The 23181-nt window shown below is 41.6% G+C and overlaps 1 protein-coding gene across 1 annotated transcript in view; it reads right to left on the bottom strand.

The window, feature by feature from the left end:
* Window positions 1–23181, bottom strand: part of LOC133379759 (ATP-binding cassette sub-family A member 10-like) — a 114175-nt gene that overhangs the window by 1216 nt on the left and 89778 nt on the right. The window contains exons 8-17 of the mRNA XM_061615629.1: window positions 22944–23070; window positions 20063–20154; window positions 18286–18458; window positions 17806–17881; window positions 16753–16847; window positions 11230–11349; window positions 10232–10372; window positions 3237–3316; window positions 2546–2601; window positions 1359–1496 (exon numbers count right to left, since the gene is read on the bottom strand). Coding sequence (XP_061471613.1) covers window positions 1398–1496; window positions 2546–2601; window positions 3237–3316; window positions 10232–10372; window positions 11230–11349; window positions 16753–16847; window positions 17806–17881; window positions 18286–18458; window positions 20063–20154; window positions 22944–23070 — 1059 coding nt within the window. The 3' untranslated portion in view covers window positions 1359–1397. The remainder of the gene's footprint in view (window positions 1–1358; window positions 1497–2545; window positions 2602–3236; window positions 3317–10231; window positions 10373–11229; window positions 11350–16752; window positions 16848–17805; window positions 17882–18285; window positions 18459–20062; window positions 20155–22943; window positions 23071–23181) is intronic.

Below are 23181 nucleotides of genomic sequence, written 5' to 3'. Positions count from 1 at the left end.
TACAAGGAAGTTTGATGTTGTTATAAAGTTGAATTCAAGATCTGGATTTACTTAATACAATTTTGAGGCTGGAGGTGGACACTTTTCAGGGAGTTAGAAACATTTTGAGGAAAGGGTCATTGCTTGTAATATGCACAGTCATCCCAATGTCATCTCTGATAAATGAACATTGCAGATTTTTGTATAATTTCTTCTGTTTCTGGTTGGTTTTAACTGTATGAAGAGGAGAGTATTTCTAAGTTCAGACAGTAAAAACTGTTTTTAAAACTGCAGTGTTGATGGCTTTTATGTTCAAATGGAAAAATAAAGAGCAGGGCGAGAGAGATGCCTGGGTGCCTTAGTTTGCACCACTTTGCTGATCCATCTCTGACACTGGATACAATTTGTAGTTATTGTTTAAATAAAACTAAGACATTTATTCATTTCAGATTTGATAAATATACCAACCATGTAATTATATGTGCTAATACATTTATGTCCTTAACTTAAGTTCAATGTAAGCTTGGAGAGAATTGTCCTGTTACTAGACCAGGGGTGGCTAACCTTTTTCAGCCCAAGGGCTGTATTGACAGTTAGCATCCACTCAGAGCACCACATGCCTATGGTAGGCATGGCCAACACTCTCATGCGCATGTACACATGCACACACAAACACTCAGCAGAAGAGGAGAACTTTCAGGAAAGAAGAAAGGAACTTACACACACATTTTCAAACAATTTGCCTGTTGAGAACCCCCATTTCATTTTGGTCTTGGCAGAGAGGTTGAAACAAGGGCTATGAAATCAATTCGACTGAAACCCAGTTCCCACTCTGAATCAGGCTGAATCCAAATCACATCAAGGCAATTCCAAATCAGTCTGAATAGAGTCAGATTGATCCAGAGCAACTTGGAACTTAAAGCACTATAGATAGCTTGTCTTCAACGAGTTACAAAACACCATATAAGGTGAATGCAAGACAGAGAGGGAGTGGGGTGGAGTGGAGCAGAGCCAGAGATTGCTCATGACAGCTCTAGCTTCCTGTGCAGGGCTAATATATATATATAATTTTATATATATAATTTTTGGGGGGGGAAATCAAACTTTAAAGGTGGCTAGCAGAAAAAACCCTGGAGTGAAATTTGGTAGGGATAACCCCCTTTTGAGGGCCTACCACATCTCCACATCTCCTTTTTGGGGGGTGGACAAATACAGTGCATGGGCTGCAGCTTCACCATCTTTGGTCTAGACTTCAAAACTTTCCTCCAAGAGACTTCCCATCTAATGGCCAAACTAGACATGATGTTATTCAGACAGTCCATTCTCTCCTATCTGCCTGAAATCCTTGTTTAATTAACTATAAAGGGATGAGCACTTACTTCTGAAAGCATCAATTTTTGGACTAGGCCACAAACAACTTAGAAATCAGCCTGCTGCAGTAGTTTCCATTCAAAAGTTGTGTCCAGAGCTGTATCAAAATAATCACGCTCTTGCTCTTTGCAAAGTTCTAGGAACACCTGAATAACACAATAAAAGCATCATTTCTTCAAGTAGAAGAGTGCTTGAAGGAATCACATATATCTTCCTTGGGTCATTCTGAAGAAAGTGCAACAAAATTAAAGTTCAGTCAAATTGTTTATGGATTGATCAAGATCTAGTTTTTGATGATGTATCATACTCGAAGATGCCAGATGCAGCTCTCTTTAAATTTGGCAAATTGTGGTCTTGATCTAAGGCATGTACCTAGTTGCTCAACAAATCATAAGTGCTGTCAGCGTTGATCATCCTGAAGTTGAAAGAGAGGCTGAATGTAGGCTTCAGCCATCCTATGACAGTATGAAAAGGGGAAATCTGAATTTAACTCCCACTCCTCTGAAAAAAGGCATAAGCCTTGGGCAAACTTTCCAGCTCCTCCTGGATCGACTTGGACATTATCTGAATTCTTAGAAAAAAAACTGGGAGAACTCAGGGTTTTTTTAAGTTAATCTAAAGGATGAAAAAAATGACACTTCCACATCTCCAAGGAAGAAACTAAGAGTAAGAGGAATCGACCTCCTGCAGGTGGACTTTAGAGAATGGGCTCCCCCCCACCCCAGTTTTGCCCCAGAAGAATCTCCATCATCCCCTATTCAATATGTTAGAGCAATGCTGCTCCACTGAATTCAATAGGGCCAAACTGAGAGATCAGGAAAGCTGGCAATATTTCAATTGAGTTGGAAAGTTCCCCTGCCCTTGAGCCAGTTTTAATGAGCTCCTTCCAGTTCTTTTCTGAGCTAGGCTCAAGAGAACCTCACCGGCATCTGTAGAAATGGTTATGTACACAGTTCCCAATATAGTAGAATGAATCAGGACAATAAGCCTTGGTTCCAGAGATCCAGCACTGATTGGACTGACACCTGCATTGGTTCTTTTGGCACTAGGTTTCCAATCCAGCACAGGATGCACACATGAAAACTGAACTGTGCCATTTACCCACTCAAATTAAAAATCTTTTCATTTGGAAGTATGACATAGGTGCTCCACGCTATAACCACCACCGTGTAGTTATATTTTAAAATCATATTACCTGTTCCAGAGTGTTCAAAGAAAAGCTGTACTCTTCAAAGCTGAAACTTTGTTTAGCTGTGCGGATATAAAGTTAAACCAGTTACTTTTGTTTGAATTGAATAAGATGATCAGCGGAAGGGCTGTAGCTCAGTGGCAGGCATCTGTTTTGCATGCAGCAGGTTCCAGGTTGAATCCTTGGCATCTCCAGGTAGGGCTAGGAAACACCTGGTCTGAAATTCTAGAGAGCCACTGCCAGTCTGTGTAGTCAGTGCTGAGCTAGATGGACCAACGGTCTGACTCAGCATAAGGCAGCTTGCTATGTTCCTATGGTACGTTTTTTCATCTTTTTTCTGTGTACGATGGGAGAGAAGATCCCTCTCCATGCCAGCTATGCAAGATGCACTTCCCTCCCTCTAATACCCCCAGATGTCTACATGTAGGTGTAGAAGGCACACACATGTAGAATTCAATATACATCTACCCATTCCCTTGATGTGCTGGATGTTACCATGCATATTCTTGTCAAAGGTTTACAACCGTATGTGGATGTCCAGAAACATTGGAGGTAGGGAAAGGTTACCTAGTGGGTGAGAATGCATGATGTCTTTTCTCCACTGAGCATAGAGGGAAGGAAAGGGGACAAAAACCACTCAAACTGGGCCTTAAAATATCTTCCTCCACAAATAACTGCACAACGTATTTGGACATACCTTCCTCTAGCATGGAGAAGGCCTTTGATAGAGGCAGTGCATCTTCCATTGGGACCTTGTAGGCCAACAAAGTGGATATCCTAACAGGAGGAAAGCAACAATCTTGTCACTTGCTTTGATCCAAGCAGTCTACATGTACATAGTCCTGCTTAACAACACAAATTCAAGTTTGGCAGGGAAGAGGAAGGGGGGAGGTTGAATCCAGTGTACATGTGCACACACACACCTCCTCCTCCTCCTGAACAATGGGACTCCAGGGTTTGTATCTAGTGCTGCCATTCCACTTACACAACAGACATTTGCTTGTGCAATGGAACTTCCTCGCTTCTCCCCTCTGTAGCCACCTGCACACCCTCAAATTCTGCTCCAGAAGGTTGGGGTCATGCAGGGAGAGGACAGGAAGGGGAAGTCATGAGCAAAAAGCCACTCATGCAGCCCTGGATACAACCCTACATTTAAAAAAAGATATTTATTTAAAAGCATTTGTGAACCGCTTAATATTTTTAAAACCTCTAAGTGGTATACAATATATAAACCATATTATTAAAAGAAAAATACAACATGAAACCAATAAAACAGTAGTGTAAAAACATGTAAAACAAATGAAACAGGATTTCAGGAAATTCAAACACATAAAACAGAGTCTGATGTTATGGATCATGGTCAGCCTGGAGAAAGCCTTGGCTGTTAGGCTGGGAAGGGAACCACATGTGAGGTTCCTCATCCATCAAGGGATACAAACACGGAAACCAGGAGGGGGCGCATGTGCACGATCTCACCTTTAGCAAGGTAGTTCTGTTGCTCCATCCCTCCCTGATCCTCTAAACAAAAATAACACTCTCGCCAGGTGGAAATACTTGTAGCTCTAAGTAGATAGTAGCTGGCTATGCTATCTGGCACTGCCGGGATGGGAAACTGTGACTTCTCTTTTTTTTTTTAAGCTGATTACTGGCAGCTTGGACTGTACCGCAAGAGGTCTATTCACCCAATATGGCGACCAAGATAACAAAAGGCAGGAAAAATGATACATTTATGCCTTCTCCAGACCTCACTGATGTTGTTACTGCACAAATTACTAACCTACATACTGAATTAGTGAAGAAATGGGAAGCAAGCTTCAAAGCTTTGGAAGATAAAATTGATAATCTTACACAGAGAATGGTAAACACCGAAAAAACAGCAAACAAAGCTATGGATCTCGGATTATGCCATGCCACTTATATCACGCAGCTAGCCCGCAGTCATAAAGAACTCCAGATTCGGCTGGATGACCAGGAAAATCATGGGCATTGCAAGAATATTCAAGTCTGTGGCCTGATTGAAAAGGTTGGACAAGATGATTTCTTTTCTGACTGATTGGTGGAAAGATGTCATCCTGGAAATAGAATTTCCAAATTGGATATTGAGCGAGTGCATAGAAGTGTGGGCCCTCGTCCAAGAGAAAACGCACCACCCCGGGATATTATAATTGCCTTCCATAATTTTGCAGTTAAAGATGACTTAACTAAAGCTCTCAAGTGCAAGTGTACGATTGAATATGAAGAGAAAACCATTCTATTCCTGCAGGACTTGAGTGCTGATACACTTCAGTGACGTAAAGCTTTTAAACCAGCAACGGACCTTTGAAGAGAGGCAAATATCAAATACAAATAGGGCTCCCGTTTGCCTTAATAACTGAGGTGGATGGCATGGTACATAAGGCTCTCACCAAAAAAGATATAGCACATATCCTCACTCTCCTAAATATACCAGTTCCGTGGGGTGAAGAACATATGGATGAGGAAGACTTGCGAGATATCTCCACACCATGGGAAGATTAGCAACAAACCCATGTACCGCAGAAAAGAAATCAATCTAAATTAGGTCCAGCCATGTCTCCACCATGCACTTCCAGATTCACTAGGTCCACCAGTATCAAAAGAAAATGATATCCTGCCCATGATGTTAATGAGCTGCACTTACCTTAGTTCATGTGAGACTGAGGGTGTTTTATTCATCTATATGTGGTAATCCTATCTCTTGTGTTTTTGCTGTATGAATTGCGTTCTTGCTTGTTGTACCCCATAACAAATTCATACTCTGTGCCGGTATAGTGGGAGTGCCATTTGGTTCATACTGCATAGCTAGGGATCCTTTATTGGGTGTTGGGGAGGGGAGGGGGGAGGGGGAGAGTGTTTGTTGAGAATGTTGGTTTACTTTCCCTGGAATATGGGATAATTATACAATGTAGACCAGTTCATAAAGTATATGGTGATAATCTCTGACAAGGCATTTAACATCTTGCCCTCTGGTTATCATATCTTTTCTTTCACTTTTTTTCTTTCATCCCCCCACCATGACTGATATTAGGCTTGTCACATGGAATGTTCATGGCTTGGGTGATGTAGTGAAATGGCGGAGGGTCTCTGACTATCTTCAAAGGCAGAGTTCCTCCATTGTCTTTTTGCAGGAAACACACCATGATACTATTACCACTAAACTGTTGTCACACTTTTATTTTGGAGATCAATATTTGGTTCATGGCACTAAACATTCAAGAGGTGTTGCAATTATTCTGGCCAAATCTTGTGATTTTCAGGTACATAAAATATTATGTGATCCATCGGGTAGATTTATATTTGTGGCTGGGCTCTGGGGAACTCAATACCTCACATTGGCATCCATTTATGCTCCCAATGCACAACAGCTATCTTTTTTGACCAAGACTTTTAAAAAGCTTCATAAATTTGCTGTCAAGCAGATTATCATAGCAGGAGACTTTAACACTATTGTAAACAAACATCTTGGTAGACATCCCTCTTTGAACTCTAGAAAAACCCTGGGTAATGCCTCTATCTTCTCACTCATGCTGAAATATAAGTTAATAGATGTTTGGCAGTATTTGAACCAGGAAGTCAGAGATAATTTTTTCTACGCGGCAAGATATCATACATATACAAGGCTAGATTATATATTAATCTCTGACTCCTTGCTTCCTGACCTCTTCATCTGTTATGAGTCCTATAGTTATATCAGACCATGCATTGGTGTAAATGGAATTGTGCCCACAGTGTAATATACAAATGACTAGTCCAGCATGGAGACGTGACCCTTTGCTATTGACTTCTCAGATTTCAAATGTGGCTATTAAATCTGCAATTGAGGAATATTTTAAATTTAATAACTCTCCTGAGATAAGACCTGAAATACTATGGGATGCTATGAAAGCTAGTGTGCATGGTAAATGTATTGTGGAGTATTTGAGAATTAAAGAAACCCGTGATATAGCATCACAAATACTATTACAAAATATCAAACAATTAGAGGAAAAACATAAAAACCTGGCTCTTCAGGCAGGCTTTTGGGGCGGGTTAGGTTTTAGAGTTATTGTTGGAATTTTAAGGTTTTAATGTGAATTATATGTTTTTATGTTGTACGTCACTCAGAGTGGCTAGTAAGCCAGCCAGATGGGCAACTAATAAATTTAATAAATAAATAAATAAATAAATAAAAATACAGGGTCTCACAAAATCTATGCTAAACTCCTGGCCAAAAAAGCAGAATCAAATGTCATGGAATTGCAACAAATTGCCAAATCTCTAATCTTTGCCAAACAAAAACATTATGAATTAGAAAATAGAAATTCTAAACTTCTGGCCCATGCCATAGCAAAAAAGAAAAAGAGTAGTAAAATTGGTTCAATTAAATTAGATTATCGTACTTTCACCCAGGACTCAAAATCCATTAATACAGCATTCACACAATTCTATTCAAATTTGTATTCTTCTTCCAACCCAACCCAAGACTCTACAAACTCATACCTTGATAAATTGAATCTTAAACTGGTTTCAGATACAGTAAGAGCATTACTTAATAAACCAATTACTGAGGAAGAAATCCTTACAGCTATCAAAAAAATAATAATAATCGAGCCCTAGATCCAGACGGATTTGGGAGTTCATTCTATAAGAAGTATAAACTACTTCTGATCCCACATTTATTTGATTTATTCAATTCTATTTGGCAGCAAGGTCAGACTCCAGAAACCTGGATCACCTCAAGAATTGTTGTAATTCTTAAACCAGGTAAGGATGGTAGGGAATTGGGGTCTTATAGACCCATAACCCTATTAAATCAAGACCAAATTTTTTTAATTCCATTTTAGCAGCCTGTTTGAACACAGACATTGCGTCAATTGTTCATATCAATCAAACAGGATTTATACCAGGAAGACATATTGCTGATCCGATCCGTAGAGTATTAAATGTTATTCATGCTGTTAATAAGAAAAAACCCCATTAGCACTTCTTTCCTTAGACACTTACAAAGCATTTGATTGCTTAGAATGGGAATATTTATTTTTGTTTTCTGAGAAAGTATAAACTGGGTGACCAACTTATAGAAAACATTGCTAAATTTTGCTTCTGTGCATATAAAGAATTTAGAAACCTCTCCTTTTTCTCTTTTATGGAACCAAAATGATGCTCCCTGTCCACATCGCTCTCACCCTCTCCTTGGAGCCCCTGGCTTCAGCTGTTGAGACAAAATCTGGATGTCGAGGGTTTCCAAGGTGAGGGAGAAGACCATCTTATAAATCTTTACACAGACAGCATCATCTTGATGTTGCGAGACCTGAACAAAGTTATTCCAGCTGTGCAATTCAAATTTCAACAATTTGAAAGCTTGGCGGCACTCCGAATTAATTTTAGTAAATCTCTCATGATTTTTTTTAATATTAAACCTAAGGATCGGGTCAAATTTCTAAAGGTAGTCATATCCCCATATGTCATAAAGTATTTAGACATCTGGGAGTATAAATTCCACAAAATTTATCTAAACTCTTCCATTTGAATCATGGCCCAATTCTCCGAAGTATGAAGAAAACAACAATGAAAAGTTCGAAAAGAAGGAAGCTAAAACTTTCTCTGCTTGGTAGGATTGCTGCAATATACATGAAAATCATACCATCTCTCCTTTTTTGGTTTCAAGTTCTCACCATCCACCTGGACACCTTGAAACACTGGCAACAACAAATCCTTTAACAAATTTATTTTCCAAGCTAAGAAACTGCGGTTGGCACTTAAATTATGCTACAGAAGACCGGATAGAGGGGGGTGGGGATTACCAAATCCAGCCGAATATTATGATGCTTTTCAGTTAAGATAATTATATTTTATGATAATGAAAACACATAAACAGTGGATCTCCCTGGAAGATGAAATGTCAAACTTGGACCCTTTATGGGTTCTTCCTTTTGAACAAATTACTCTGTCTCAGTAGAGAAAAATAAGTAATGCTTTTACTTTAGGCACGTTCCAAGCATGGAAACGCTGGCAACTTTGGCTTTTTCCTGTCAATCCCCCCCTGAATCCTTTAGTGACATACCCTGTCATTATAGATCCAACACTTAAAAAATTATTACATCACCTAGACAATAAGGGTTATTTCAGATTGCAACATTTCTTTCAGAATGGCATACCAATCACACAGAATCAATTTCGGATAGATTTACGTGACTTAAAAATCAATTGACTCCACATACAACAAGTTGTGCACCTTCTCCAAGACTCCAATATTTGCACACATGCAACCTTACTCAATTTGAACTTATTATGATGAATAACATGTCAGGAAAAGGGCTGGTTGCTGAACTTTATACCAAAATTATAATCATACAAGTTGGGCAACTAACAGGATTAAAATGCTTATGGGAGGACAATCAAGGGATGGAGCTGGAGGAAACTCAATGGTCAAGTCTCTTGGCTGGAAAACCAATTAAATCAGTCTCCACATATATTAGGAAAACCACGCTGAAAACCTACCATGGGTAGTACAGGGTCCCGGTGCAAATTTCACACATATCATCAAAGGTCTCCTCAGAATGTTGGAGAAAATGTGGTCAACGGGGTACCTTTTTCCATGTGTGGTGGGTTTGCCCCAGAGTAAAATCTTTTTGGTTAGCAGTGTTTAAGGAAACTTCAAAAATTATTTGATATGAAGTGAAGGCCCTACCTCAACTAGCTTTACTTTTGATCTTTGACCATTGTAACATGGACATTAAATGTAAAGATTTAGTCATTTTCTTTCGGCAGCAGCACGGCTTTCCATTGCTCAAACGTGGAAGCAGCTGGAAAAGTTAAACCTTTCCTTGTGGTACAAGAACATATGGAATATTGCTATTTTGGAAAAAATTATGATCTCTCTACATTCACTTCAAGGTCAAGCAAAACCTGATGGGTTTTATATGGTTTTGTGGAACTTTATTTCATATACATGAGAGCATCAACTACATCAGCAACAATCATCTGCTTCTCAGGAAATTTGGAAATCTTGAACTGGTCTCGGAATACAGGCATACCCCGCTTAACGTCACTTCACTTAACGTCGCCTCGCTATAACGTACATGCTCCATATGCCTGTATTTCTCCAGAAACACAGCTAGCAAACCACTTACAGGGTTAGGGTTAGGGTTAGGGAGAGGCGCGGCAGCGCAGCAGCAGAGGCTTTAGCGCGGTGCTTTGAGGCTCCGCATGAAGGAGAGGTAAAAAAAGTTTTACTGTAAAAGGTAGTGCTTCACTTTAAGGACATTTTCGGTTTACTACTCACTCTGGTCCCATTGAGTACGTTAATGCGAGGTATTACTGTATTTGTTTTACTTTACAATGATACATATCATCCTGTATTTTTGGTTTCTCTGTATACCTGTTATGAAAAATTAATAAATATACTTTAAAAAAACATGGAAGCCAGCTGGATTGGGAAGTATGGGGTTGTCCCCAGAAATAACAGCTCCTGCTTAATATGTGGTAAGTCCATCTGTTGGTTAATAAATGAGACCTAGAAAGTTGAGGGAAAGGAAAGGACAGGTATTTGCTCAGCATCATCCCAATCTGACCCATCCCAACAGCTCAAGAAGAGTAAATAAAATGTGATACAAACCAAACAAGAACATAAATATACCAGCTTAAATAATTCAAGAAATTTTGTGTCAAGCTGCAGAAAAATGCTGCAGTTACCTTTCTTGACGAGCTGCACGTGGGAAGATCTGCAGAATATGAGTATTCAGAAGCTCCCCTTGGTCTACTCCCTTGACTTTTATTTGCAGCAAGTAATTTTTGCCAAATTTGCTTTTCAGATACTGAATAGAACCAAGGCACCTGCAGCAGAAAATAATCAACATAATGTGGATGTAACTCATGCAACAGTTCCATAGTTATTCTTATCTTGGACATCACTGCAGGCTTTCAGTATTCAGTCTGACACATCATAAATGATATTCTTCTTAATGTGTGCTATTGTAAATGTGTCCACAAATTGAGAACTTTTAGTTTATTAATATATCTTTAATTGCTTACATTTGAATAGATCTGCATATTACTTGCCATATACTTCTATCAATAGCTTTAAAAAGTATCAGAAATAACAAAGTTTAATAGACCAAAGCTTTCATTCATTGTTATAGGGAAGGGTCAACACTTTTTTCAATCCTTGTTATTATAGTTAAGAACAAATAACATAATAATCTCCAAAAAATAAAAAGTGTGTCTTTAAATTTCCGTCTCAGCCATTCAAATATGACCTCAGCAGGCCCCTGCCAATACAGAGGATCTTCACACATGCACATAAGTGCACATATAGAGCTTCTTCTCATATGAACTGAATGTATGGAGGGCATGGCTGCTGAGTGGGTCAGTGGTAAGACTAGCCTACTTGGCCTCATGATCTCCTGCACCTATTCCTAGAATACATGGTCGCATTGTCTGAACCTTCCTATTCATTGCTCTGTTTCAGCATTTACCTCTTAGTCCTCATGATCAGTACAGAAATGGGTTATCCATACAGAAAACACTTTGGCAGTCACCATCAAAAACATTCAAAATTGTCATTTGAACACAGCAAGCTTATTTTTATTAGGAGGTAGAAATGGAATATGAAGAATCTTTCTCCTCATCGGCATGTTGTCTATTTATGGTATCCTGGTATCCTGGAAAATAAAATGCACAATGAAGCTCACCTGAGCTGTCCAGTCACCATGATAGCTACTCGGTCACAGACTGCCTCTGCTTCTTCCATGTGATGAGTTGTCAAAATGGCACCTTGCTCTTTGTCTCTCAGTACAGTTTGAAGTGCTTTCCTGCAGACAACATAAGATTTACTAGGATGGAGGACTGCTGAAGCAGCCAAAAGGGACTGTTCCTATCAGATCGTTTTGGTCCTGCTATAATCAACAGATGGAGTACCAGACACAGTAGAACTGAGTACTCCACTTGTGGCCAGAAAGCAGCCCAAATGAATAAGAGGCAAAGAGAGCAGAAGACGCACCAATAGGAAAGAGCCTGTGAACTACAAAGAGAAGGAGATGCTGAAGAAGCCACAAGACAAAGAGGAGCACAAAGTTGTCCATGGAAAGCATGGGGAGAGGGGAATCAGGTAGGAGTCCTCAAGCCTGCATCTGCATATAACTGCTAAAGGAGAAGTATGGGTTTAATGTATTCTAGAGCAGAAGTTACATCTCCTATGCTGCACAAATAGTTTTACACCGTAAATGTTATAGGTATTTTGTTGCCCAAAGAAAGATATTAAAAGGTTATTGCCATCCAAGTGTATCTGGTTGCTTATCTTCACCCATCACATCAGGTTCCACAACTTTATGAAACCCAGAGGAGTATCCTTACTACTCAGTTCCCACTGCCAGTCCTGGCTTGCTGTCAGAGAGCACTGACACCCCTCCTCCTGGTCTCAAAGGGTTTATTTTTTATTTATTTATTTTTAAAACTTATATACCGCCCGACTAGCAATAGCTCTCTGGGCGGTGAACATAGATACAATAAAATACAATATAATACAAAACATCAGTCTAAAATAAAATTTCACAATCTAAAAACAGCAAAGGCTAAAATCAAATTACAAACATTACAATCATTAACAAAAAATTAAAATGCCTCGGAGTAGAGAAAGGTTTTAACCTGGCACCGAAAGGATGATAGTGTCGGCGCCAGGCGAACCTCCTTGGGGAGACTATTCCATAGTTCGGGGGCCACCACTGAGAAGGCCCTTGATCTTGTCACTGCCCTCCGGGCCTCCCTATGAGTCGGGACCCGGAGGAGGGCCTTCGTAGCAGACTGTAGTGTACGAGCCGGTTCATAGCGGGAGAGGCGTTCCGATAGATATTGAGGTCCCGCGCCGTATAAGGCTTTATAAGTTAATACCAACACTTTGAATTTGACCCGGAAGCGTATTGGAAGCCAGTGCAAGCGGGCCAAAACAGGTGTTATATGGTCAGACCGCTTCGTTCTTGTTAGCAGTCTGGCCGCCGCATTTTGCACCAGCTGTAGCTTCCGAACCATCTTCAGAGGTAGCCCTACGTAGAGCGCATTACAGTAATCCAAACGTGAGGTTACCAGAGCATGTACTACTGATGTAAGATCCTCCTTACTCAGATAGGGATATAGCTGGGCTACCAATCAAAGTTGGTAGAACGCATTCTGTGCCACAGAGGCTACATGAGCCTCAAGTGACAGGGAAGAGTCTAGAACGACTCCAAGACTACGAACCTGTTCCTTTAGGGGGAGTGTAACCCCATCCAGGACAGGATATGTATCCACCATCTGATTGGAAAAACCATCCACCAACAGCATCTCAGTCTTATCAGGATTGAGTCTCAGTTTGTTAGTTCTCATCCAGTCCATTGTCGCATCCAGGCAACGGTTCAGCACATTGACCGCCTCACCTGAGGAAGATGAAAAGGAGAAGTAGAGCTGCATGTCATCAGCGTACTGGTGACAACGCACTCCAAAACTCCTGATGACCGCACCCAACGGCTTCATATAGATGTTAAAAAGCATGGGAGATAAAACCGAACCCTGCGGGACCCCACATTGGAGTACCCACGGTGTCGAGCAATGTTCCCCAAGTACTATCTTCTGGAGACGGCCTGCCAAGTAGGAGCGGAACCACTGCCACACAGTGCCTCCAACTCCCAACTCCGCAAGCCTCTCCAGAAGGATACCATGGTCGATGGTATCAAAAGCCGCTGAGAGATCAAGGAGAATCAACAGAGTTACACTCCCTCTGTCTCTCTCCCGACATAGATCATCAAACAGGGCGACCAAGGCCGTCTCAGTGCCGAAACCGGGCCTGAAACCCGATTGAAATGGATCTAGATAATCGGTTTCATCCAATAGCGCCTGGAGCTGGTCAGCAACCACTCGTTCCAAGATCTTGCCGAGATATGGAACATTTGCCACTGGTCTGTAGCTGCTGAAATCCTCTGGGTCCAGGGAAGGCTTTTTCAGGAGTGGTCTCACTGCTGCCTCCTTCAGAAAGCCAGGGACCACTCCCTCTCGCAAGGAGGCATTTATCACTTCCCTGGCCTAGCCAACTGTTTCCTCCTTGCCAGTTTTTATTAGCCAAGAGGGGCAAGGATCTAGTACCGAAGTGGTTGCACGTACCTGTCCAAGCACCTTGTCCATGTCCTCGAACTGAACCGACTGAAACTCATCCAACAAAACATGATAAGACTGAGCACCAGACACCTCACTAGGGTTAACTGCTATAAAATGAGAGTCTAGGTCCCGACGAATGCGTAAGATCTTATGCTGGAAGTGCTCAGCAAACTCATTGCAGCGGGCCACCGAAGTATCTACAGTGTCCTGAAGGCCTAGATGGAGTAGCCCTTGGACAACTCTAAAAAGCTCCGCTGGGCGGGAGAGAGATGCCTTAATAGTGGCGGCGAAATATTGTTTTTTCGCCACCCTCACCACTCCTATATACCGCTTAGTGAAAGCACAAACCAGCGTATAGTTGCATTCATCAGGAGTTCGTCTCCATCTCCGCTCAAGCCGCCTCCTATCTTGCTTCATCGCCCTCAACTCTGGAGTATACCAAGGAGCTGAATGAGCTCTGCAAAGGAGAGGGCACGCAGGAGCGATCGTATCGACAGCCTGGGCCATCTCCGCATTCCACAGATTAACCAGGGCTTCAACAGGAGCGCCGGTCCTATCAGCCGGAAAATCCCCCAGAGCCCTTTGAAAACCTTCAGGATTCATTAGTCTCCGGGGGCGGACCAATTTAATAGGTCCCCCACCCTTGCGGAGGGAAAAGGTCGCTGAAAGTCTAAACTTCAGCAAGCAGTGATCTGTCCATGACAACGGGAGAGATGTAAAACTCCCCACATCCAGATCACTATCCCCATGTCCAGTAACAAAAATAAGGTCAAGTGTATGCCCCGATATATGTGTTGGGCCACTAACATATTGGGACAGCCCCATGGTTGTCATGGAGTCCATGAAGTCCTGAGCCGCCCCAGACAAAGTAGCCTCGGCATGAATGTTGACATCCCCCAGTACTAATAGTCTAGGGGATCTCAACAATACCTCCGAGACCACTTCCGTCAACTCAGTTAAGGAAGCCACTGGGCAGCAAGGTGGGCGGTACACCGAAAGGATTCCTAGTCTGTCCCTCTGGCCCAACACAAGGCGCAAACATTCCAGACCAGTAGTTGTATGGACATGGTGCTTGGTGAGTGAGATGGAACTCTTATAGACCACAGCAACCCCACCTCCCCGACCCTCAGATCTACCATGATGCTGAACCAAATACCCCGGTGGGCAGATCTGGGAGAGACTAACTCCTCCCTGTTCGCCCACCCAGGTCTCGGTTATGCATGCCAGATCGGCTGCCTCGTCCATAATCAACTCATGGACGAGGGGTTTTTTATTATGAACCGATCTGGCATTAAAAAGCAGCAGCTGGAGATCTGAGAGTTGGCTGAGAGGACAACCAACAACCCTGCGGGTATGAGAAGGACCGGAACAAGGCACAGCCACAACATGTCTGGGCCGCGTCCCCCTTACCTGGCACATCCTTCTCATAACACCATACCTCCCTCTGCCCGTCACTACGGCAATTGGGGCCCCCTCATGTCTCCCCGCTAGATGGAAAGATCTCTTCCCCAGGCACATTATAAACTATAAATACAAAAAGAAAAATACAAAAAACTCAAATACATAAAATACACACTCACTCACAACATGCATTCATATAAGCACCCAGAAAGAAAGCAGCAAGAGCAGCAACCTCTCCTTCCGTTGGGCGATGGTCTCTTCCTCCTACAGGCACTGGGTCTCCCAGGCCACCTCAGCCAGCCGGCTTATGTATCCCTCCAGAGAGGGACAGGTGGTAAGAATCAGTCCTGGCTGGCTGGGTACCTGGGGCCTGGTCCTGCCAGGCAGAAGTCCCTCAGGGAAGGGTGGTGGAGGTGGTGGTCCCACAGCAGCAGCAGCAGCACAGCAGCAGCAGCCTCTCCTTCCCTTGGGTGATGGTCTCTTCCTCCTGCAGGCACTGGGTCTCCCAGGCCACCTCAGCCTACTTGTTTCTCACAGCCAGAGCCTGGGTGCAGTTTTTCTGCAACAGAATTAGGGGTGTGCACTGAGCAGACCATAATCAGCACTTCAGAAAACCACCCACACATGCAAACAAGTTGGACGTTTTAAAAAGGTTAAGCCTTTACGAAGTACATGGGAATTTCAACAAGGATTGTGCTTCATGTTTCCTCTAGGGTGGTCTCCCTCTGGTGTCCATCTGTGCGGTTCCCCCCCCCTCCAATAAAGGACCTGTTAACACCTTTTATCTCTTACCTGGCCCTACCTATTTTTATCTGATTAAAAACCGAGTATCTTCCCATGAATTTCTGGAGTCCTTCAACATGTATGTGACATGATGGTATCCTGCAGATACCATCTTATCAGGAGGTACGTTCTGCACAACATAGGAAACGGACCTTTAGTGTGGCGGCACCTACCCTGTGGAATTCCCTACCCTTAAATATTAGGCAGGCATCATCTCTGTTATCTTTTCAGTGCCTTTTGAAGACTTTCCTCTTTCAACAAGCCTTTTAAGTTAAGACCTATCCCAGTCTGTGTCTGTGTTAGAATTGCTTTTTAATAGGTTTTTTTAAAAAACAATATGTTTTTTAACCCATTTTTAAAGATGTTTTAAAAGATTTTTTAAAAAAATGTTTTTAAAGTTGTTTGGTTTTGGTGTATTTTAGGGTCTGTTTTTATGATGTTCTGATGTGTTTTTAGAACTTCTGTTTACCGCCCTGGGCTCCTGCTGGGAGGAAGGGTGGGATATAAATCAAATAATAAATAAATAAATAAATTATGGTAGCATGGCAGCCTCTGAACTAACAATGAATGGGGAAATCCTCATTCTGTTCTGGGCTAAACTGATATTACATGAATAAAAAAAATCAAATCCTGAAAGGGTGGATTAGGCATCTTCTGGATACAGAGTAATTGTGCAAAACAAAAGTGTACGAACAACCCTAAGATTTTTGTTTTTATTACCCATAAGGTGAAAGACACTGTGTCAGAACCCTTTTAAGCATATTGGTTTATTTGATATTCCAAAAAAACAAAAAAGCATTAAACAATTCATATTATTTACTTAGCACATCATAATAGGTATGCACAATGTCCTATGTATTGCAAATTTACAACTCTGGTTCTAGATAGTAAATGTATGGGTCACTCACCATACCTGCCGCTTTCCTTTAGGATCCATTCCTGCTGTAGGTTCATCTAATAGCATCAAGGTAGGATTACCCAGCATGCTCAGGGCAAAGCATAACTAAAATTAAGGAAATGGTATAAAGTGTTTCAAGTTGCTTCAAACATTTGATAGAAATGTAGGACATAAATTTGAAAAGTAAGTAAAAATAAAAGAAATAATATTTGCAGGGGACTCTAGATGTCTATGGTGACAGCTACCCAGATGCAGAAACCCAGTTAAATTCTAGCAAAATGCGAATCAGAACAAATAAAAACATGCTGAATGTAAAGGCAGGCAAATAAATCAGCAAGAGATTTTGATAATGTATTTCATTTTTAACCCCTTTCCTTCAGGGTGGTGAACAAGGGTGCTATCTCACTGTAGGCCACAACAGTTCTGTTGACACCCAAAGCCACCCCACAATCTTGGTCACAGAGTTGAACATGGGATCCCCTCTTTCAGAACGTACAATTCCCAGGGAAAGGATATTAGAGTAATAATACAAGCAAGCATTACAACGTGGAAATTTGCATTTCAAACTAGGAATCTCTAGCATAGCCTCCCGTTATTCATATCAGACTAATCAAGTTAACTCCAAACATAGGCTTTCCCCCCAGCTAGCATAACATAATATGAATCCCAATCACACATACCTTATGATGTATATATAACAAACCAGGAGCTAACTCCAAGTTGGTGGGGGGTCCTTGTTTTGCCCCCTGTGCCAGTAGTCCTCCCTCCCCTCCTGGTAGTGGGCTGCAGAAGTCCTTTGCTCCTCTCTCCCACCCTTCCACTTCTCTCCTATTGAAGTTTGATTTCAGCAGACAGGCAGGTAAGTTGGACTTCCCTGCAAACTACTGCAGGGAGGAGGAGGCAGCAGCTGGAGTAGGGAGGAGAAGAGGCAGGCAGTGGCAAAGAGCTGGCACTTACTGAGCACCACACCAGGTGCCCAACAACGTTGCTTGGCCTGTACTATTTAATATTATTGAATATTTGGCCATTGGTTCAGGACTGATTAACAAAATATAGACCTTACCTTCCTACTAATTCCAGCAGGTAATGTCTTAGTTGTCTTTTTTAAATGGTTCCAGAGTCCTAGGGCTTGAACTATTCTGAAAGAAAATGAAGGAACAATGATTGGTGTATTCTGAAACTGATCTCTTTTACATGAGAATTACAACAAAGGTCGCAACAAAATATCAGGAATACTACTATAATACTGGATGGAGCCTCGTAGAGTTACCATCATTCTGTCATTTCAAAAAGAGTACATTTGGCTTCGATAAGTGAAAAATAAGAGTATGCTGTTGCACCATCTCAAAAAGAGTACATGTACCCTAGATGGAGGTGAACTATATGCATTATTTGAAAATGTAAGAAAAATCAAAACTGAAAATGACTAGCTCCCAGAATTTGACAAATTTGGAAAGTATAGAATAAGAAGTCTTATTCTCAGTACCCCAAAATTCTGAGACAAGAATTGTACAATGAAAGCAGGGTCTTGTGCTGCCCTTACCGATTGATGGCAATAGCAGCTGCCCCTTTCTGTATCCCTTTCACGGCTGCAAAAATCTCCAGATGTTCTTTCATGGTCAGGTTGGACCAGAGGGCATCCTCCTGGGGACAGTAGCCAAGGAAACCAGCAGCATTTTCTTCTGTTGCAGCTGCATCAGCCCCTTTTATCAGCACCTGTCCAAAATATCTGGAATTGTGACTTTAAATTTGTTCAGTGTAAGTGCAACTTTTGAAATACAGAAGAAAAATGTATATATTTAGGAAACGTGTACATAAAAATGCTTAAATATTGGTGATAATAACGTACAAAAATGGATTATGTCAGGGGGGAAATGCTTGTAAAAGGCAAAATTGCATACAAAGACATTTATATTAGAATAATTGAGCACTAAATTGCTAACAAATCACAATAAACTCAATGACATTTTTAAAGTTGTTATTTTATTTTAATGTTTTGTTATGATTTGTTATCCTGGTGTGTACTGTATATATATTATTATCAGCCCTGCAGTTTTTTTATTTTGCTTCTGCTTTCCATATACTGTATTTATGATGTTTTCTATTTTATATTCGCTGGTCTCTGGCTGAAATAAAATTACTACTACTATTAACTATGTAGATTAACCTCGGTTTGGGATTTCTATAATTCAGTTTGGTTGGATTTTGGATTTCAGACTTAATGAGAAGCATCAGGCCTTTCAGCGAAGAAGCTACTGGCTAACAGGCATGTAGAAAGATGCACCGACTCTTTAAAGTAGGGGAGGGATTAGCAAGAATGAGACTAAGGGCCAAACTTGAGGTGACATTAAATGTGTGTATACATCTAGCATGCTTCATTTGTGCTCTTTACATACAGTAGGACCCTGCTTCCCGGCGCTTCGCTTCCTGGTGTTCTGGCAATAAGGCAGCTTTCATTCCCCATTTTAAAGCTGATTTTGCCGCTTTTGCGGCATTTTGCAGCATTTTCGCACGACACACTTCATTATACTCTATAGGGTTCCGCTTTATGGCGATTTCCGTTTTATGTCAGGGGTATAGAACGGAACCTGCCGTATAAGTGGGGCCCGCCTGTAGCAGCTATGGCAGAAGGACTTGATCAGGATTGGGACCAGAGTGCATGGAGAAGGAGTCTGTCACCCTTTCCCTTCATGCTGCAACCACAATAAACACCTCCCCCACTCTTATTAGCCCTAGATGGGAAACTACTATTGATGCTAATGAAGCTTACTCTGGTACTAACAGCAGCTTGTACTTTCATTAGGATGGAAGAAACTCTCAAAGCCTCCAAAGTTTCTATCATCTCACCCCTGCTATGGCTGCTAGTGAAATAACAAAAGGGAGGCATGTTAACTAGTTTGGCCCTAAGATAGCAGCTGGGAAGATGGCAGGAGTCCTGGAGAAAGGTTTAAGATGGCCATCCAATCACTTCCAAAATATGAAATACAGTGTGAGACTGTAAGAAAATGCTGTGTGATGCATCAGCATGTTAACAGGATTTCATTAGCATACATATTGCCCTTGTAATGTCTTTCATTAAAATTGGTCTTTGCAGCCATGGTGCGTATCTTCTCAAAAAGGAACACTACATTTTAATACTAAATAAGGAACAGCTGGCAAGCCTAGAAAGGTTATAGGCAGAGGTGGGGAATATTTACCTAAACATTATCATAACAGGTTTCACAGTTACATTTTTACAGAGACTGAAGAATAGTTATTTTTAAAAAATTAAAAATGTTAAATATATCATTAATTTTGTATTTTAAAGTAGCTACACTTACCTGTCCAGCAGCTGGACTTGTGTCTGCTATTATCATATTCATTGTGGTACTTTTACCAGCTCCGTTGGGCCCCAGTAGCCCCAAAACTTCTCCTAGAAGGAACACATGTATCCATTTTTTTTGTGAGGATACTACTAGATTACACCCACAACAAACAAAGGAAAGAAGATGCTGCTATTAAAATAGGGCTAGCTAGATTTAGAAGAAATATTTCATTCTGAGTTTTTTAAATCAGGTACCTCAGTGATCACAATTGTTGTCGTTGTTGTTTTAATTATCCTAAGAAGTAATAAAGTTTTATCAAATGTATATGGGCATTAATTCTCAGCTCAATGAGATTTACTTCTGAAACAGTGGTTTGCAGGGGTTTTTATTTTGTTTTACTATTAAACAGTGTGATGTGGCTGCAAAAAAGGCAAATGCTATATTAGGCTACATTAACAGAACTATAGTTTCCAAATCGTGTGAAATATTAGTTCCCCTCTATTCAGCACTGGTTAGGCCTCATCTTTAATACTGCATACAGTTCTGGTCTCCAAACTTCAAAAAGGATGCAGACAAACTAGAACAGTTTCAGAGGATGGTAACAAGGATGATCAGGGGACTGGAAACAAATCCCTATGAGGAGAGACTGAAAGAACTGGGCATGTTTAGCCTAGAGAAGAAAAGACTGAAGGGAGATATGATAGCACTCTTCAAGTACATGAAAGGTTGTCACACAGAGGAAGGCCGGGATCTCTTCTCGATTGTCCCAGAGTGCAGGACATGGAGTAATGGGCTCAAGTTGCAGGAAGCCAGATTTCAACTGGACATCAGGAAAAACTTTGTAACCATTAGAGCCATATGAGAATGGAACTAATTACCTAGAGAGGTAGTGGGCTTTCTGACACTGGAGGCATTCAAGAGGCAGCTGGACAGCCATCTGTCGGGAATGCTTTGATTTGGATTCCTACATTGAGCAGGGGGTTGGACTTGATGGCCTTATAGGCCCCTTCCAACTCTATTCTATGATTCTATGATCTTATCAGTAGATAATTGCAGTTGCAAGGGAGAAAGAGGGAGACAGGCAAAGACTGATGCCTGTTTTTCCTTCTGCTGGGTTGCTTTTTCTTTATTTAATGTGTATGGTCTTTAACGTATCAGTCAAAAAGTGGGATACCAATCTAGTAAGTTAATAAAAAGTGAGCTGGAATGAACATTAAAACAAAATCTAAAGCACAATATGATAAAAAGAACACAGTGCGCAACAATATGTGGCAAATATCTAGCCAAACACAATAACAGAAATTTATAGGAGCAAAGTGTGAGGGGTTCATGTTCAGAATCTGCTATCAACAATTCAACATTGGAAAATTGGAATTTGGCGCGGGGTGGGGAGAGAACCTGCTGTTTCTGAAACAATGTAGTTGTTGATCAAACTTGAACAAGGTTTACACAGGGCACAGTACAATGATGTAAAAAATATTTAAGGCAGCAATTAAACTTACTCTTCCCCTATAAAGCATGTTAAATGGATTATTATTCCACTCCCTCTATGATTAGTTAATAGCGAAACTGAGATTCTGAGAGCCACATCATTCAAGAAATGGGGAAAGCAACTTTGATTTCCTCTGTTTCTTCTGTAAATGTCTTAAGTAGGATTTGTACATCATTTGTTTTGTTTTGCCCTTCTGCACTAGCACAATAATTTGTCTTAGGTGCGCTGGATAGTAATGTGACAAATCAACCCACTACTTCCGAAGCCCTATCAGCTTACACTGGCCAGGGTGGGAGACAGGTAGACATATTTCTCACTTTCTGCCCCAATTATTTTTTTTAAATATCCTCCCCACATCAAAACCAATGGAGGTGAAATTACCCAGCTTCAGTTTGCCATAGGTAACAGGCCAGATCCTGGAGCCTGTTAAGGGCACAGAGGGACTTTGGACTTAGCAGATCCAAGTCTGCCTTTGTCTGTCTTCTGGCCTGCTCCTGGAACAACCTGTTTTGAGGTTCAACAACACTACTGTTGGTGGAAACACTACTAGTGGTAGAGATATACCCGTGGAACTTTCCATGTGTCCTGCCCGAACACCCTGAAGTCAGTCACGAATGAGGAGCTGTGCTTTTCTTTAATAGGTTTATTGAGAGATTTCAGTTCAGAGCGCTTGGTTCAGCATCATTACTAGGCTTGACTAGTCACAACTACACCACTTTTAAGACATTTTTGCAACAACTAGTCTCACCCCCTCACCAGGCTTAAATAAGGTTGTGCGGGCACCCTACTTGCATAAACTGAGAGTCACTGCTGGGTGTGCATTCACACCCAAGAGCTCTGCCTCAGGGGAGCTATTGGCACGCATTGTTCTTGCTGGCACAGGTGGCTGCTCTGCCTCAGCAGCACCCTCCTCGTCAGGGGGAGGTGTGATGCACTGGGGAGGGGGCAGAGCAGGTGCTTGGGTAGAGCAGGTGCTTCAGGCAGTCGGCCTGACTGGGCTGGGCCTCCTCGTGGGTAACCGGAGCTTCAGGGGCGGAACAGTCACTGTCCAGAGTGAGAGAGTTCTCAGAATTTTGCATGTCCAATGGCTCAACATGGGAAGCAACAGTCCATTCAAAGTCCTCCTCCTCCTCTGCCACCTTGCCGCTCCACCTCCGTTCTGCCGGGCTCATGACATCATGGCAGGTGTAGCCCCCTGCCAATAGAAGGACACCTCCACCACATCCTAACCCCCTCCAGCCAGCATATATGGGGGCTAGGATGCCTTTGCCCCTATACTTTCTTTCCTTATAATTTGAGTCAACTACAGCACAAAGAAAACCAATGTTTTCATCAAATGAGTACAAAGCAAAAGCATTTTTCCCAATTATAGTTATAAAACTGTAAAAAAAAAAGCCATCTAACCTTTTTTAACACAAAAAGAGACATTTTTGGTGGCCACTTTTCCCCGTGCCTTGTTTTTCTTGAAACAGGAACAAGCCTTTTCACTTTTGTATTCCTTGTGCAGGCTGTGGACAAGGATAACTGGTCTCTAAGTAGAAAGCAGAAGAAAGAAGCTTACCTATGGCATATATACATAGCTATTCCCCCTGCTCCTCCTTTGATATTAAGTGATCAAAGCTGGAGGTACATAAGACATTCT

Source organism: Rhineura floridana, chromosome 3 (genome assembly GCF_030035675.1).
Source record: "Rhineura floridana isolate rRhiFlo1 chromosome 3, rRhiFlo1.hap2, whole genome shotgun sequence".
Classification (NCBI taxonomy): domain Eukaryota; kingdom Metazoa; phylum Chordata; class Lepidosauria; order Squamata; family Rhineuridae; genus Rhineura; species Rhineura floridana.
Note: the sequence above shows the minus strand (reverse complement) of the source record. Positions and strands in the feature narration are given on the sequence as shown.